This window comes from Seriola lalandi, unplaced genomic scaffold (assembly GCF_002814215.2).
Source record: "Seriola lalandi dorsalis isolate HSWRI2012SDOR001 ecotype SW California unplaced genomic scaffold, Sedor1 jcf7180002054544, whole genome shotgun sequence".
NCBI classification, from domain to species: Eukaryota; Metazoa; Chordata; class Actinopteri; order Carangiformes; family Carangidae; genus Seriola; species Seriola lalandi.
This window is the reverse complement of record NW_019525097.1, coordinates 803,558-820,429: the sequence shown is the minus strand read 5'-3', so window position 1 is coordinate 820,429 and position 16,872 is coordinate 803,558. Positions and strand designations below refer to the sequence as shown.

Here is a 16,872-nt window from a genome sequence, read left to right as displayed (position 1 = left end):
AATCACAACTGTAGTCTAATGACCTCTAGTGGCCTTGAGTGGGACTATTTGGACTTTCCACTCGTGGGGTTGCCCTCAGGATGCAAGTCCCCCTTCCCCACAGATAGTGATAACCCAGATCTCTGGCGCTGCCAAATTCACTCTCTGTGGTCAGTGAGCTCTGCAACAGGCTGCAGTACATCCTCCAGGAGTGGAGGGAGCAGGAGGTGCAGACTGAGGCAGGAGGAGGAGGAGGAGAAGGAGGAGGAACAGGAGGGGAGAAGACAGTGGAGGAGGGCTGGGGAAGAGCCTGGAGGATCAGGGAGAGTGAAGGAGGTTAGCCAAACCTTCTCCTACTGAGGCAGCGGAAATCTGTTCCCTCATCCTTCCTTCCCTGAACAAACGCTGCTCATCCAACGCTGCTGCTGCTGCTGCTGCTGCTGCTGCTGCTGCTGCTGCCGCCGCTCAGTTCCTATCCAGCTTGGCTTGACCCCCCCCCACCTCCTGTCCTTCCTGTTTCTCCTGTTTCTCTCGTGGAAATCATTGCTCATTGCTTCTCCAGCGCTCTAATTTCAAACCTGGCTTGCTAAATCTCATTCACCACTAATCTGCTCTGTGTGCAGAAATTCCATTTATGGCTTAGTATAAATGTGAACTGAACCTTTTTTTTTTTTTCCTGGGACTTTCACTGCTTTCATATGGTTATACAGACCACAGTGGACTCTCAACAGCAAGTAGAGCTATTATAGATGGACTGCTGTGGTCTGTATAACTGCCACACTGGGATCAAATTAACATCATCATTGCTTAAATCAGCAATAAATCTGCTGAGATTGGGGATACCTGCTGTGCTTATTAAAAGTTATTTAAGCTGTCACCATGTAAAGGGATAGTTTGTTTTGGGGGAATTTTTTTTAATACTATTTTCATAACAAAATTCATTTAATTTAATCCAGTTAGTGATGTCTATAGAATGAATATACAAATAAGTTAATATTAGTATTCTCATCTCACCCTCACAAATAGGGAGAAGCGTATTCGCCTGAAGGTTGGACTGTTTGTTATCTGTAAATCGAGACTTGAGTATGTAAATTAGGGCTTGCAGACCAAATATCCCTCCCTTAAAATACAGCCATCCAGCTAAACTAATTTCATTCATTCATCCATGTGTTTGTTCAGTCAGAGGAAGTAGATCTAAAACCAAAGTCCCCAATAACCAAACTATTTCTTTATAAGAGCATTTTCCTACAATTTTTGAATATCTTTGAATCTTTGAATAAGATTTATAAATGTTTGTGACATGAAAATATCGAGCAAAAGAACTGTAAAGTAACAATATAATAAAAATGTCATATTGGAGGTCCGAGATTTTTATGTGACAGAATAGATTTTTTTTTTTTTGTGGGTTGTTTTCTTGTCCTGCTGCTGACTGATGTAGGCGTTGTGTGTTTCTGCCTCTGTTGACAGGGGGAGCAGACGGCGTTACAACGGGCTGCTGTGGTGGGAAACAGTGATGTTATCAGCGCTCTCATCCAGGAAGGGTGTGCACTGGACAGACAGGACAAGGTGCACTTCAAAAGACAGAAACGCACACACATAAAAACACATACAGAGGCTAATGGTACCTCTGTTACAGTCAGTCAGACCAATAGGGGGCATTTCAAAGCCATCGTAAGCCATCTGATGATCTGAGGGAAACAATCTGTCTGTAATCTGCTCAACCTCATTCTCCCATGAAAAGTAAAGTAGTGTAAGAGAGATGGTTTGTTCACAATCTTAGTTAGACATATAGGGGTTTATAGCCATAAACACTCACACTATTTTACTTTGTTTTTCTATCATTTGATGTCAAAACTCTTTACATTGGTATCAAGGGGTCCAAAGTGTGAAAAGAAAACATTCCCCACACCATTACACCACCACCACCAGCCCGGACTGGATCAGTACCAATATAATTCATGACGGGTTCCCTAAAATCTATGAAGGACGTGAGTCTTCAGAAATGCTAGTATCTCAAAGATAAAGTCCAGGGCATCAGTCTAACTGTTGCTGTTATTAAAGTGTCTTTTTGTCTTTTGTCCCGTCAGGATGGCAACACTGCTCTCCATGAAGTGTCCTGGCATGGCTTCAGCCAGTCTGTAAAACTGCTGGTGAAAGCTGGAGCCAACGTTCACGCAAAGAACAAGGTGATTCTGCAGTGGAGTGACCACAGCATTGATTAAATATGTTCACTTACAAACTCAGTTCCAATAATCCTTCCCTCTGATTGGTATTCAGTGCCAGAAATTCATCATAAAATAAAACAGTTGTACCAACACATCCTTAAAACATCCTCCAACCTACTGTATATAAACTCAAGTTACACACCATATTTGATTTGTTAGGCTATAGATTCTTCAGTGTCTTTAATAGTTGTTTATTACACTACAGAATGATTTCATGGCACAGAACTTTGGGCTCTATTTGAAGGTTTTCTATTCAGGACTAACAGTTTAAATGCCTCCGTATGCCTAGCTCAAACTGTAAAGCTCAAACACGATGAAAGTGTCAGCAGCAGCATGATTGATGTTGTCAAAGAGTCAATACAGATTAAACCTAAATGAGATGATAAAAACGCACAGCGGATTTTTGTGATGACAAAAATAACTCTACTCAACACTAATAAATGTTGACACTGACTCATTCCTCCTCCTCCTCCTCCTTTTCCAGGCGGGGAACACGGCTCTCCACCTCGCCTGTCAGAACGGTCACACTCAGAGCTCCAAGGTTCTGCTCCTGGGAGGCTCCAGGCCTGACAGCAAGAACCATGTAAGAGCTGAGGGTGAAGGGTTAGTCTGAACTCTGTTTAGTCTGAACTCTGTTTCTCTGTCTCTCCAGAGACATCTGTGAGTTACTGCAGATACTGAGGAAGTTAAGACAGATAGAGCACGACCTTGGATGTCCAGCAACAAGTGCTTGGCATTCTATGACTTGCACCTGGGCGAGCGTAAATCAGTTGTGTTTTTTATGGTTAAAGAACCAATAGAATGATCACACATCCCTCTCTCCCCATTCCTTTTATATATTATACCAAATATGGAGAATACACTATCTTTGGCACTCTTTGGGGCTGCTTAAGGGAAAGACACAGGGACTCTTGTCAGAATTGAGGTGACATCATGCATATTTGCTTGTATTGATGATTCCTCCGTTCTCCTCGGCCAAGCTCAATAAACCTCAGCGTAAGACATTCAGGCTCCACTGGTCTTTCCTTCTCCGAAAACCTCAACAATCGATGATAAGATTTTCTCCTTAACAACCACTTTATCTTTATTTTTCGGATGAGCGGTGCTTTTCAGTGTAATCACCTGAAGCAGAAGGAGCTCAAGGTTGAGACAAGTGGCAGCTTCTGTTCTCAGAATCAGAATCAGGTTTATTGCCAAGTAGGTTTTCACATGTGAGGAATTTGCTTTGGTGTTTTGTTGCATTCCAACAAACACAGAAGAAGAAAAATAGTGTTTCTAAAATAAAGACCACAATTCACATAAACTTTCTCCCAGTTGTACTGTGTAGGTGTTGAGTAGGTAATGCTACTGTAACTGTGTAACACATGTAGTCATAATACTGGACCAGTCCGTCTCCTGTGAATCTTTTGTTACTACTTATGTTTCAGCTTCTCAGACACCTTCAGCCCGAGTTGTTCTGCCTCTGTTTCTGCCAAATGATTGTTTCCTCCAGCACCTTCTAAAATATACAGAATCCAGCCTGTAAAAATGATTAATTGTCCCTTGTATTTCTATAGTTCTATAATAATATGTTTCATGCTCTGCTGAGACACATCTTTTAGCTTTAACTGAAATTAAATTCTTGAAAAGTTGCTGATCTCACAGTTTTATTTCTAGGGAGGGGACACGTGTCTGCATGTGGCAGCCCGCTACAACCATGTAGCTATGATCCGCATCCTGCTGGGAGCCTTTTGCTCTGTTTCAGAGAAGAACCTGGTGAGTTACTGACTGGGTAGAAAAAAACGATCACTCACCACCAGCTAGATACTGAAGAATCCTGTCTGTGGTTATTGTGCAGTATGAGAATCTCTGGCTTTGGGGAATATGGATTTGAGCTGTTATCATATATCATCATCATAGGTGGTTTGTAAAGGTGGCTGGTCTATTTTTAATTCACTTGTAATTAGGATGCATTCAAAAAAAAAAATCATGTTCTTAAAGTATGTTTGTTAGATCTGTTGTCATGAAATGTGGATTATACAGTTAAATCATGTAGTTTATTTCTGTATTATGGAAGTGGTTGAAAGAGCATCACATCTGTGTCTGTGTGTGTCTGTCTGTGTCCGTCTGTGTCTGACTTTGTCTGTCTGTGTCTCTCTGTCTGTGTGTCTGTCTGTGTGTCTGTCTGTGTGTGTCTGTGTGTGTGTGCAGGCCGGGGACACACCGCTCCACGTAGCAGCTGCTCTGAATCATAAGAAAACAGTACGTCTGCTGCTGGAGGCGGGTGGAGACAGCCGCATCTGCAACAATGTGAGTGCCCGCGGCCTCTTTCTACATCATTAATGCTCAGAGGAAGTGTTTGTGCACTCACTTTGTCTTTCTTCATCTTCAAGTCAGCACAGCATTTCTGTTGTGTTACCAGTCTCCTCTTGAGGGATTCTCAAAGCAGCTGTCCTAGCTTCCTGTCGTCTGTTCTAAGCATGAGGTTAAATTGGGATTGGCATTTTTCAACATTAAAAATAGGATTTGAAAGATTCAAAGTAAATTTTGAAAGAAAAAACAATAATTTTGAAACAGAAAAGCAGGATTCTGACATTTGAAAATAAGGATTGGATAGATGAAGTTTTGAAATTTCAGCTCGAGTTTCAACTCAGTATTTTCATCATTTTCATTACATTCACCTGTTTTTATGCACATTTTCAATTTGTGCATCAAAAACTGAAGTGAGAACAAAAGAAACCAGGAAAAAAAGTCACAAAAAATACCTCCTGACCTCTCCTGTCAGGTGTGTCAAACTGAATACATTCATATTGTGCTTTCCTCCTATGAGCATCAATGTTTTAAATCTTGTTCTAATTTCTATTTAGTTGTATTGATATAAAACAATGTTTAATAACAATTAAACCACGGGGAAGTTCATACATTTTGAAAGTCGTGAGTGCAGCCGTGGTTCCTGCAGTTGTACCTAACAGTGGGGGATCTAATTGAAGACCAGAATGGGCTGTGTCTCAGAGGACAAACCTCTAACTGAAGAATTAGGATGTCAGTGAATGAATAATTCACACTTACTTAAAAAGCCAGATACAAATGTATAAATTATAACCCGCCTTTTAAAATGTTTATGCTGTTTTTGTCAGAAATAGAATATTATTTCACTATTTATTGTTATTTGTAGTCACTATAAATTAAAAATTACATTTCACATTATTAATGTCAATGTATGAGCATTATTTATTAATTTGATTAAGTAAGAAGTAAGTTTTATCTTGTTTTTGGCTGAATTCTCTGTTATAAAACAATCCGGCCAGGTTGTTTACTCCATTACTCATTAAATAAATTTGATGTTGGTGTCCACAGGCAAAGGGGTCATATCGTAATAAAGACTGTGGTCACACAAGTTCACTTACAGAAGTGTCCTGTTACAGTTTTACTATAAATAAACAAAATGTTGTTGTCAAACAAAAACTGAGTCTCAAAATATAGAATAAATACAGACGTGTCCGACCATAATTGAGCATAATCAGTGCCATACTTATACTCACCACTCTTTTTAAACACATATAGTGTTTATATTCACTAATGGATTCCCTGTAGCTTCCACTTTGCTTTGTTTACATGACGTGACAACAGCATGAAGAACATTCACATTCAAGAGTTCACTTTTACCTGGAATTAGGAATAAAGAACTTTCCGTAATATCAGTTTGTTCCAAATCTCTGCCACTGTTTTGCCCATTTGGACTGTGTATGTTTGTGTTTCTACAGGCAGGTGAGACGGCTTTGGACCAGGCCAGAGAACATAACAACCCAGATGTGGCTCTTCTTCTAACCAAAGCTCCACAGGTGAAACCAGTAACTCCCTGTCTGACCAGTACAGGCAGCTGTAAACAAAACTCATACTTAGAGATACATTTTTGTGATCATGTCAGTGAAATGTCAGTGTATTGCTCATAGATTTTAACGGTTACATGTTCAGGTGATTCATTTCTTAGAGGCTGATACACAGCGCTCAGGGGAAAATCTGGAAAATCACTAAAATGAATTTAATGCGTGATTGCATTTGCTGTTCTCAAAATATAAATGATAAAGGTTGCATTGTGTTCAGACACACCTCAATCTCCTGGAGAAAGGTTAACTCTGCTGTTTGAGTCTGTATCATGACACCAGAAGACACCACAGATTGGACTATGTACAGACAGATAAGAAATTATAGGAATGGTAATCTGACATAATTTCTCATAATCCAACCACAAACCATAAATATCCCTGGTAAGAAAACCTGTACACAGACTGAACCATAGAGATACTCAAGGCCACTTCTGTGGGAAGCTTTTCCCACTTCTGGTCAACTGGAGCCAAACCAGACTCGAGGGAGGCTCTGCCCATACAAGCAGCTTCACAGGAATTTTATTTCTCTGCACATCCCTGACTGTGTACCACTAGTCTACTACTGCTGCTCTGAAATTAAAGACTTATTTAATCAAAGCAGAAACAGAAAGCAGCAAATTTAAAAATAGTAAAAAGAGATTAAAGTCACAAAAAAGCAACAAAAATGTTTCAGCTAATCTCATTTTAAAAAGCTGTTTGTGACCTGCAGTGTGTCTAAAAAAATGAATGTTTACCTTCAAGGATTAATAATCTTATTTTATTTACTAACCACGCATTACGATGCCAGTTGTGATTATAATAATTGTGTGTGTGTGTGTGTGTGTGTGTGTGTGTGTGTGTGTGTGTGTGTGCGTGTGTGTGTGTGTGTGTTCAGGTGCAGAGCTTTGTGCGTGGCAGGAGTGTGAGGAAGAGGAGAGACAAGCTGAAGGCAGAGGGCAGAGCTCAGTCGGTGCCCAGAGATGAGATGCTGCCCTGTAAGGTAAGAGCTGGACCATTGTGTCAGACTGAATGTAAATGATTGTATTCATGATTAAAATTAGATTCAATTTAAATATAAAAAACGAGAGGAAACCAGCAGCGAGAAGAGAAGAGCAGAGAGCAGAGGAGTGAGAGTTTCTAACAAAGGAGATATTTAAAAGACTTTCCAATCCAGTGGTGAAGAAACAGAGAGGCAGTTTGACTGCTTCATAACTCACACACACACTTATCCACTTAATCCATTTAATCCACTTAAACTGGAATGGGATGATGTTGATTGAAAGTTTGGTATTGGCATGTCTTCAGTTCTTTTGCCAGTGGACTGTATTTCTTCTCCTTCTCCTAACATTTTGTGTTCCTCCTCATGTAAGACACATTTAATGCCAATTCCTAACCTGGTGGCAGGAGTCGAGGGCTGAGACGATCTCCTTGTATGGTCCTGTGTGTTAGATTTAAAAAAGGGTGATATCACTCTCCTCATTATTACTGCTGCACTTGGATTTAATAAAACCCTCCTCAAAGCACAATATTTTATGAAATATTTGCCTGTTTAGGGCATCAACAAGAAGAGAGGGCATCTATCAGGATTCTTTAATCACGATTAAGCCACATGAGATGTAAAAGATGTCTGACCGTCTCTTCATGACTCCCTCTTGATCTGAATGTGTTACGTGGTGGTAGAATCGGTAGAAATCGGTAGAAAAGCCTCATACCAGCAACCTTCGTCAGAACCTTTGAATGTTTCTGGCTGTTGCCCTAAAGAACTGTAAACAGTTGTTAGAATAGGAGCCAGTTTGTCAACAAATTTCTCTTTCTTTCCTGACTCTCAGTTTGCACTAAGTGAAATTTCCACAGCCAAGACTCTTTTTGTGGCTGCATGTTTCCATCAAACAGAAATATTCCAGATGTCTTGTCCATCATTTTAGACATATTTCTGATTAGTTTTTTTTGGAAACGTTGGGACCTCCTCTACAATTCAAATAAAAGGGAACAAAGTTTGGCTGCAGAGCATGAATTAAAGATGGTTGATCAGATTAAACAAAGAGTAAATATTACTGGGAAAATAACAGAGTGTTTTTGATTCTACTGAATTTCCTCATTTGAATGATGGAAACATTTAGAAATGAGCTTCTTTCAATCAGCAGCACAAACCACATGTTTATGGGAAACTCTAAAACGTGCTTTAGATCTTTTACATTTTTAAGATTTTACAGTGTCCCAGAGTGTTTAAACATTTCCAGGAAATTGCACTACCGAACCTTTCCTTCTTCCTGTTTCCTGCAGGACAATGCATCTGCTGCTGATGACACCCAGAGCAGCGACCGAGCTGCCTGCAAACACACTGAGGTGACGGAGTCAAACACCAGGAGGGGAAAGAACAGGAAGCATAAAGAAAAGGTAGGTTCCTGCATGTGATGTTTGAGAGGCTGAACGCTGCTGCTCACAAGATCTGGACAGGGTCAGAGGTCAGAGGTACGTTGGAGTAATTACTAATCTGAGGTGCTGTTGCTGTTGCAGCCGTTTATGTCTGAGCCCCTCCGCCGCAGAGAGACCAGGCACGGCGAAGCCTTTCACAAGAGGAAGAGTAAACTGCGAGGACTCTCCCCTCATGCAGCCGTCCCTCCACACAACTTTAAAGCCTATCAGCTTTACACGCTTTACCGAGGCAAGGATGGCAAGATCATGCAGGTACTGTCAGCACACGAACATTCCCCTGTTGAGTCAGATTAAGACTGTTATTCATGTAGTTTCTCAGTTATGTGGTAAATTCATTGTTCATATATGCAAATGATTGGCTCATCTATGGATGACTTCCATCTATCACTGAGCAGCTGCACCAGAGAGATTTACTGAACCATCTGCCAATTACCAAAGGGCACCATAAATTTAAATGTTTTATGTGATGCTGAATAAAACTTGTAAGAAAGACTGGTCCCTTTGACTCATGAATCAAAGTTTTCTCAGTAAAAAGTAGGACTAACGGATTTTGAAAACATGAATTTGAGCAGTTTGATGACTGTGTCGCAGGCTCCTCTGAACGGCTGCCGCTGTGAACCGCTCATCAGTAAACTGGAGAACCAGCTGGAAGCCACCAAGGAGGAGATGAAGACTGAGATCCACACCGTCCAAGACCTGATGAATAGCAAGATGGGTCAGCTGGACCGCAAGAACAAACACCAGGTAAGACACACAAGCTCACGCACCGCAGCTCGTTTTACACGCTCCACAGAAGAAAGGAGTCATTTGGTCTGAATCATGCGCTCCGTCATAATCAACTGCAGTTTGTCCTTAAAAAGATAACATCGTTTGCAGAGACTTTTAATTTTTGTGTGATCACATGAAACATAGACAGGTCCCTATCTAAACCTTTGCTCTGTTATGTGACTGTTAAGCCTCACTCCCTCCACCTCCAAAGATTTTTTCATCGCCACACAGAAAGGTGCTAATGAGATGAAGAAAAAGGAGTCCCCTCATCACCCTCACTGTTCAATTTACATACAGCAGGTTACATTTCTCTGTTTCTGATAATGTGAAAATAAAAAAACATTTTATTACCTGTTTTATCCTAAGACACGACTTATATCTGTGATGATGTTTACGAGAAGTCCAGATATGTCCTAACCCATCAGGAGCTACCAGGAGCTAACGTTAGCATTACCAGCTACTTACCTTCCAGTCTAGAAGAATCGTTTCAAGTTCGGTATCAAACGTCATTCCTTTACTAACCAAGAGCTGTCTCCAGTGGTGGAAAGCAATATCAAAGTGAACACTAGTTTATCTACTATTTCTAAGTAAGTAAACAGCTGTTAATGCTAACAGTGGCTATGTAGCAATAGCAAAACTTACAAATAGCTCCTTTAAATCATAGTGCAGTTGATAGGAGTGATTCTGTCTGACGGATACAGGCTTTAAACAAACTTACCAGCATGTTTCTTCAGAGTCACGTAGAGTTCAGTTGGCATCTACAAAAGCCTCACTGTGACCGTGTTGCTGAACAGAAACAACACATCTCTGACGCTGCGTGTTTTATGGGGTTCTCTTCCCTGTGTTTTTCACAGGGTGGGACATTGTAGTAACAGTACAGTGGCTTTGGCCTCTTTTCCTCCTGGAGCCACTTCATGATTAATACATTCTCCCACAATACTGTAAGACGCTTAAGATAAAAGCTTCTATCAGCCGTTCATGCGTGTACTCCGAGCATCACTGCTGCTTGAGAAAACACACCAGTGGGTGTAGGCAGGAATTCATAATCAGTGCGATCACAACAACAGAAGAAGGTATGCGCGCTCAAGGTGAAGTATAAGGTAAACAATTCTTAGACTGTGGGACTGATAAACCTCTGTGTGCTGGAAGGACACTCTCATACACACGCAACAACAAAATACACACGCGTGTGTGTGAGAAATGAGAGGAACTACCAACACGCTCTGTGGTAAGGTTTTGATCGACCATGAGCTTATAAAACAGCTCCAGTGCTCGTCCTGGTTTTAATGATGGTGCTGGAGAACGCTGTCTAACACCACGTAGCATAGCAGTTTGTAATCCTATTTGGCTGTATGTGTGACAAATAATAATTTCTATTTTAAGTTCACTTTAGTTGAGTTAATAAGTTGAGTTACAGTGGCTGCAGAAAGTACCCCTTCACTTTTTACACATATTGTGTTGTGGATTTCATTTTAAATGGATAGAATTGACATTTTTGCTCATTAAGCTACAATAAATAACACATCATAACAAAATGAAAGCATGTTTTTAGAAATTTATTAAAAATCAAAGACTGAAATCTCTCATTTAACAAAGTATTCAGAACCTTTGTTGTGGCTCCAAACTGGTGCATCCTGTTTGCTTTAATTATACTTGATGTGTCCAGAACTGGAGATCACATGTGACAAATTGTATTGATTCAACATGGTTTAAAAAAAAAAAAAAAAGGCTCACACCTGTGCATAATTATAGGGCCCACTACTCACACTGCTGTATTCTAAAACATCCACATTTACTTGCATCTAGAATGTAAAACAGTGTATAATGTATACAGAATTATGAAACTAGAGGACATCTAACAGCAAATAATTCAAACAACCAAGATGCCCTTGTGTATTTTTACCCGTATCCTTGTTGTTTACCCGTGTCAGATCCTGGCTCTTGATAAGATAACGGTGGAGAGAGTGTCAGCAGAGAGGAGCGAGTGTCTGCAGAGGATCGAGCAGCGGGCCCTGCAGGAGCGACTGGAGGCGGAGAAGAGACAGGTAACATTAACAGCAGTGCCACCTTCGTCTCTGTGCACGCTCAGCTGGAGTCTGCAAGGCTCTGTGGTCGATGAAGTCATCATGGAAAACAAAATTGAACTTGGCATATTGGAAATGTCAGTTCTGATTATACCTTATAAAAGATGGTGAGTTTTATGGTGGAGGATTTAATAAAGACACAGCTGCACTTTTTTCTGCCCACCTCTAACTTCTCTCACAATTTTGACTTGCCATTTAGTTTGACCAGCTTTTGGGACAGAAACACTGACTCAAAATGTGGTCTCTCTCTCTGTGAAGTCTCTTTTAGCTCCGGTTTGGTCTCTACAAACTCCAGAGAAAGATGTCTGTCTCTTTAGCTGCTAAATGCTCCACTATGTTCACCAGTTAGTGTCTGACTGTGTCTGTCTGCTGTCTGGTGCTGGGCAGGTAGTGTAGGGAGGGTTTATCAGAGGTTTTTCACTGTAAACAGCTTCGTGTTGCCCCTGGAAACCAGATTCAAAATTGAAAATTTAGATTACTGCCGCTATAAAAAAAATTTTTTATGTTCAACAAATGTGACCTGAACTAAATGTTCAATAACAGTAATATCATCCTGTCTTGTGTGTGGTTGTATCTGCCCTTTAAGCAGGCGTCTCTGGTCAGTGAATTGAAGAGCTGGTGTCTGTCCAAACTGCAGAACATGGAGTTTCGATTCACAGGAGACCCCAGCAGCACCAAGCTGCAGCGCTCCTCCTCGGTGGCCGAGGGCCTGAATGAAGCCGACGGCGGCGCCGGGCTCACCGTGCTGCCCGCCGGACACGGGGATAGCTCCCTTTGTCCAGAGCTCCACCACAGTCCTACACTCCTGGACTCCAGCCGCGGGGAAGCCAGCGTGGCAGAGGGCGGTCCAGCCAATCACTACTTTGTGGTTCATGTGGAGAGCTCTCCAGGTACATCCTCAACAAACATATAAACTTTCTCATTAAACACAGACAGAGACACTGAGTCCTAAATCTGTTTCCTGTAAATTACAAACAGGTAATCAACGCTGAAATAAACGGTAAATGATGAACCTATTAAAAGTCACCATTGCTGTATATTGTTGTGTATAAGATACATGACTGTAAATCATTCACCTGCTGTTATTTAAACATTGTCAAACTATATCACATGTAACTTCTGAACCCACATCACATTCATTCCCTTTCTGCAGTGGATAAAGGCTTCTGAAATGACCTTAAGTGCACTGTTTCTTTGTTGTGACCTTTTTGGAAGGAATATCATCACTGCCGGAGCAGAATGTCACTGAGTTGTTCATGATTCAGAGTTATACTCGTTTCTAATTAGCAGGATGGCATGAATAATAATGAATTATATTGTCCAGTGGTTTGTGTGTGGTTGAATCTGCTCACTGAGTCTCTTTTGAACTTTCAACAGATTGCGATAAGGCACATAACGCAGAAGTCGCCTCTCCTGCAGCAGCCAAGAGGTCACTGTCATCTGTCCAGGTGGTCCGGCCGAAGGAGCGTTCAGTGATCTGTGCTGACCCCCAGAGGAAGAACAAGGACCTGCAGGACCTGGACATAGTGGAGTGCGGCGCTAGTGGAGTCAGAGGCCACAGAGCCAGCAGCCTGTCTCCAGCCACAGAGCACCGCTGCAGCAGCAGTGGTGAAGCTGGGCTCAGAGACAAGGAGCGAGGCCGGGACAGAGGGAGGCGCCATAAAAAACTTCCCCAAGGCAGGAGTAAATCCAAAGGAGCCACAGGGCCCAAGATTCTGGAGGTCTTTGGAGACCAGCCCAGTGACCCCACCTTTGCTCAAGAGCGGGACAACATGCACGCCATGGAGGTGACTCAGTACTTCTTTGAGGCCGTGTCGACGCAGATGGAGCGCTGGTACGAGAGGAAGGTGCAGGAGGCTCGCTGGCAGGCCAACGAGAGGGCTCAGGCCGACAGAGCCGCCCTCATCGAAAGGATCGCCTACCTGGAGGACGAGCTGCGCCTGCTGAGGACTGACAAACACGACGACAGCTAACACAGAGCCCATCTGTCACCACCACACTGTACACACCACACAAAATCAGTGTGGGATTAGATTTGATGACGTGATCTAGATTTATGACACAAGGAACCGAACTGTCACTTGTGGTCGTCATGGACAACCACAGCCATACTGAGTTGTTAAGTGCTGCGGGGCCTTGATCCATTTTTTTTATTTTTTATTTTTTATACAGATGACTAAAAATGTCCCACATCCAAAATCCTTTCCTGTTGGTTGTCATGGTAGCGGCTGGTGTGTTGAGATACAGTACTATAGAAATAGGGGCAGCTCTACACTGGGCTGTAAATAAACCAGTTAATGTAAAGCTAGATGTCAAAACATTGATCTAATGTGCCATTTATAAGACTGGTGCAGTGCTCGTTTGAGGTCTGTGGATTTTCTTGACAACCACTCGTCTGAAAACCTCACAGTCGATGCTACACTTCCTTCACCCGCCAAGTTAAAAGTCAGTCGAATGAGCGGTTGTGGGGAGAAATTCAACATACAGACAGATTCCTCTACTTATAGTTAGATACATTACATCTCATCAATACTGAGCATATATTTGCCTAACAACACACTAAATCTACTGATTTGAATAACACAATGAGACGTTTATACATTTTATTTCGCCTGTTGCACATCAGACACAAATGTGCACATTAGTATAACTGAATCACAGTGAATTCTGTCTGCATGGAGGGAATTACAGTACAATAAGCTTTTTGTTGGTATCTAGAAGCTGGAATCAGCCTTGTGACTTTAAAGGAACAACCTACTGCTTATTTATGAGAATGTAGCTGAACTGACACTGTATATAAAAACCCTAGTGAAGGTTTGTTTTAAATGTATTGATATTTGATTGTGCTGCATGGTGTGATTTGTACGGAGGCTGGAGAATGACAACAGAAGACTTAAAGACTTTTACAGTGTTTAAATACAATTAATTTATTTTTAATTAATTTCTAAACTGATACAAAGTTTGAAAAGCATTAAATGAACTGATTAATTCATTGACAATTTAATTAAAGGTTTAAATATATACACACATACATATGTAATGATATACATCCAGACGGCTGGCAAATTAAAGGACAAACAAGTGATGCCTTGTATCCTATGGATGTGGGTCATTGACATCCAGTTCAAGTTTTTAATTTAATTTGTCACCTGTCTGTTTGTGTGTGCATGCATGTATGTATGTATGTATGTATGTATGTATGTATGTATGTATGTATATATATATATATATATATACATACATACATACATACACACACATGCACACATATATATGTAACATTGAACTAAAATGTAAAAATTTCTTAAGTAATTTCCCATCTTTATTTTTTGGTATTCCATTTACTAATTTCTCCATCCCACTTTTATTTGTCCCCAGTTTTAACATTTACAGTTGTTCAATTTAAAGATGACTTTTTAAATAAAAAAGTGATTGGCTCTCACAGGTACAATGAAGGAGCATTTAAAAACCTCTATTTTCTTTGTTTCAGTTTTAAAAAATATTATTTTGACTATAAAAAGGGACGTCTTTAATTGATTATATTAAACACTGTATAAGCGCATTATTGTTCAGTTGCCACAGCACCCTCCAGACTCCATGGATCTGACATTACGAACCTGTGAATTAATTTTAACTTCAAGCTAAAAAGTTGCTGCCACATAAATACAGTTTTGACACATCCATCCTCCTACTGCCATCCACACCATGTTTCCGGAGGTTTCTGTAGACACTCAACAGTTCAGCTGTGTAATGGATAGTAACCATATATATATTAACCCTAGTGTCTTAGGAAGTGTGAGAGGGGAAGAAAGTGTTTACAATCCACTAAAATGGACAGTAAAAGATGATGCAACACTGGCTTCTGACACAAAACTATGACCTACTACAAGTTTATGCCCATACTTCCTGTTTGTGGCTAAATCAGCTGATCTCTCACTACAGGTGACAACTACAAGCCAAGTTCTGATCAGTTGAACACCGATAATCTAGTTTCCCTGCCAATCATGTTTACCTGTAAAGGACAATCTTGACCTTTTTTTAAGATGAATTCAATCAGAAGATGTTGTATGAAGAAAGTTGTGTTGCAGTATTAACTGTCTGCTGTACATTTGATGTAGTGACTGTCTGCTCATACAGGGTTAGTTTTACATGAACTCTGTGGATATGAATAATACAGTCTGTATAATGAGGCCAGAAAACATATTTTGTATTAAAAAATGATTGTTCTTAAATCTGCCTGTTGTTTCATTACTTCCTGTTTAATACATATATATATACAGCACAAACATATACAGCAGGACGATGTCTTCTGGTCAACACCATCAATCCATCCCTGACAAGTAGGTAATGATGAGTCACAACAGTGAGGGGTTTCCCTGTCTCCATGGTTACCTCAGCACTAAAGAGTCTCTTCTCAATAAAAACCACATGATGGTCTTCACTGAGAACCGTCACAGATAAGTCCACATCAGGGATTCCCAGCCTTAACTTCTGGCCAGCGCCAGAGACTTCTGCAGCTCCTCCAGATGGTTGTTAGCTTGTGTGACCATCATGCGGATGGCGTCCTGAAAAAAGCAATGAGAGGGAAAACGGTGGTGAAGAGGATGCTGGAAACATAAATACAAAGACTGTTAGATGTGGTTCAAAGCTCCAGGAAAAAGCCAGTGAGCAACAAAGAGTTCATATAATTAGTCTGCCCAATCACCACTTCTTGATTTGATGTTGAAATTATACATTTTAAACACTGTTTTACTGTGGACAGGTGAGGGAAAGTAGTAGTCATGACAACAATAAATATGTATGGACATGAAAACTGAGCAACAACAATAGAAAGGTGAACACAATCTTACTATCTCTTTACCTGGTCTGTGGCGCTCTTATTCCTCTTGAACTCATCCCTCGCCCAGTCTCTGAGGTACTTCCTGTCCGCCTCGTCTGGTACCTGCCGTATGGTCCTCAACATGTTTCTGTAAATCCCCAAAATCCTCTGCCTCTGTAAAAACTGAGAGCGACTAAGCAGTTTAGACTCAACAGGACAGTCACATTTACTTTAAGAATCTAAGAAACATTTTTGACTTTTTTAAGCCTTACTATAGCATGATGTTTTATGCCTTACTATACTATGACGTTTCTGACGTTTTATGCCTTTTATGCCTTACTATACAATGACGTTTTTTTTGACATTTTATGCCTTACTATACTATGAAACTTTTTTTTTTACATTTTATGTCATACTATACTATGACTTTTTATGCCTTACCATACTATGACGTTTTTTGACAATTTATGCCATACTATAATATGACATTTTTTTGCCTTACTATACTATGACATTTTTTGACGTTTTCATGCCTTACTATACCATGACTTTTTATGCCATACTATACTATGACATTTTTTGACATTTTTATGTCTTTATATACTATGACGTTTTATGATGTTTTATGCCTTACTATACTATGACTTTTTTTTGCCATTTTATGCCTTACTATACTATGAAGTTTTTTGACATTTTATGCCTTACTATACTATGAC

At 40.5% G+C, this 16,872-nt stretch overlaps 2 protein-coding genes across 5 annotated transcripts in view; one reads left to right on the top strand and one right to left on the bottom strand.

The window, feature by feature from the left end:
- Nucleotides 1–15,569, top strand: part of ankrd6b (ankyrin repeat domain 6b) — a 32,694-nt gene extending 17,125 nt beyond the window's left edge. The window contains exons 1-14 of one of the 4 annotated variants that reach the window (XM_087176219.1): nucleotides 15–315; nucleotides 1,447–1,545; nucleotides 2,067–2,165; nucleotides 2,689–2,787; nucleotides 3,861–3,959; nucleotides 4,395–4,493; nucleotides 5,948–6,025; nucleotides 6,945–7,049; nucleotides 8,333–8,446; nucleotides 8,567–8,737; nucleotides 9,077–9,229; nucleotides 11,185–11,298; nucleotides 11,924–12,227; nucleotides 12,715–15,569. In XM_087176219.1, coding sequence (XP_087032345.1) covers nucleotides 19–315; nucleotides 1,447–1,545; nucleotides 2,067–2,165; nucleotides 2,689–2,787; nucleotides 3,861–3,959; nucleotides 4,395–4,493; nucleotides 5,948–6,025; nucleotides 6,945–7,049; nucleotides 8,333–8,446; nucleotides 8,567–8,737; nucleotides 9,077–9,229; nucleotides 11,185–11,298; nucleotides 11,924–12,227; nucleotides 12,715–13,310 — 2,427 coding nt within the window. In that variant the 5' untranslated portion in view covers nucleotides 15–18 and the 3' untranslated portion in view covers nucleotides 13,311–15,569. Of the gene's footprint in view, nucleotides 1–14; nucleotides 316–1,446; nucleotides 1,546–1,853; nucleotides 1,968–2,066; nucleotides 2,166–2,688; nucleotides 2,788–3,860; nucleotides 3,960–4,394; nucleotides 4,494–5,947; nucleotides 6,026–6,944; nucleotides 7,050–8,332; nucleotides 8,447–8,566; nucleotides 8,738–9,076; nucleotides 9,230–11,184; nucleotides 11,299–11,923; nucleotides 12,228–12,714 lie in introns of those variants that run through there. The other 3 variants (XM_023415205.2, XM_023415204.2, XM_023415203.2) reach the window with 3 other exon arrangements.
- Nucleotides 15,570–15,577: 8 nt separating this feature from the next.
- lyrm2 (LYR motif containing 2) overlaps nucleotides 15,578–16,872 on the bottom strand; it is a 7,123-nt gene continuing 5,828 nt past the window's right edge. Inside the window, exons 2-3 of the mRNA XM_023414904.2 lie at nucleotides 16,199–16,339; nucleotides 15,578–15,902 (exon numbers count right to left, since the gene is read on the bottom strand). Coding sequence (XP_023270672.1) covers nucleotides 15,822–15,902; nucleotides 16,199–16,339 — 222 coding nt within the window. The 3' untranslated portion in view covers nucleotides 15,578–15,821. The remainder of the gene's footprint in view (nucleotides 15,903–16,198; nucleotides 16,340–16,872) is intronic.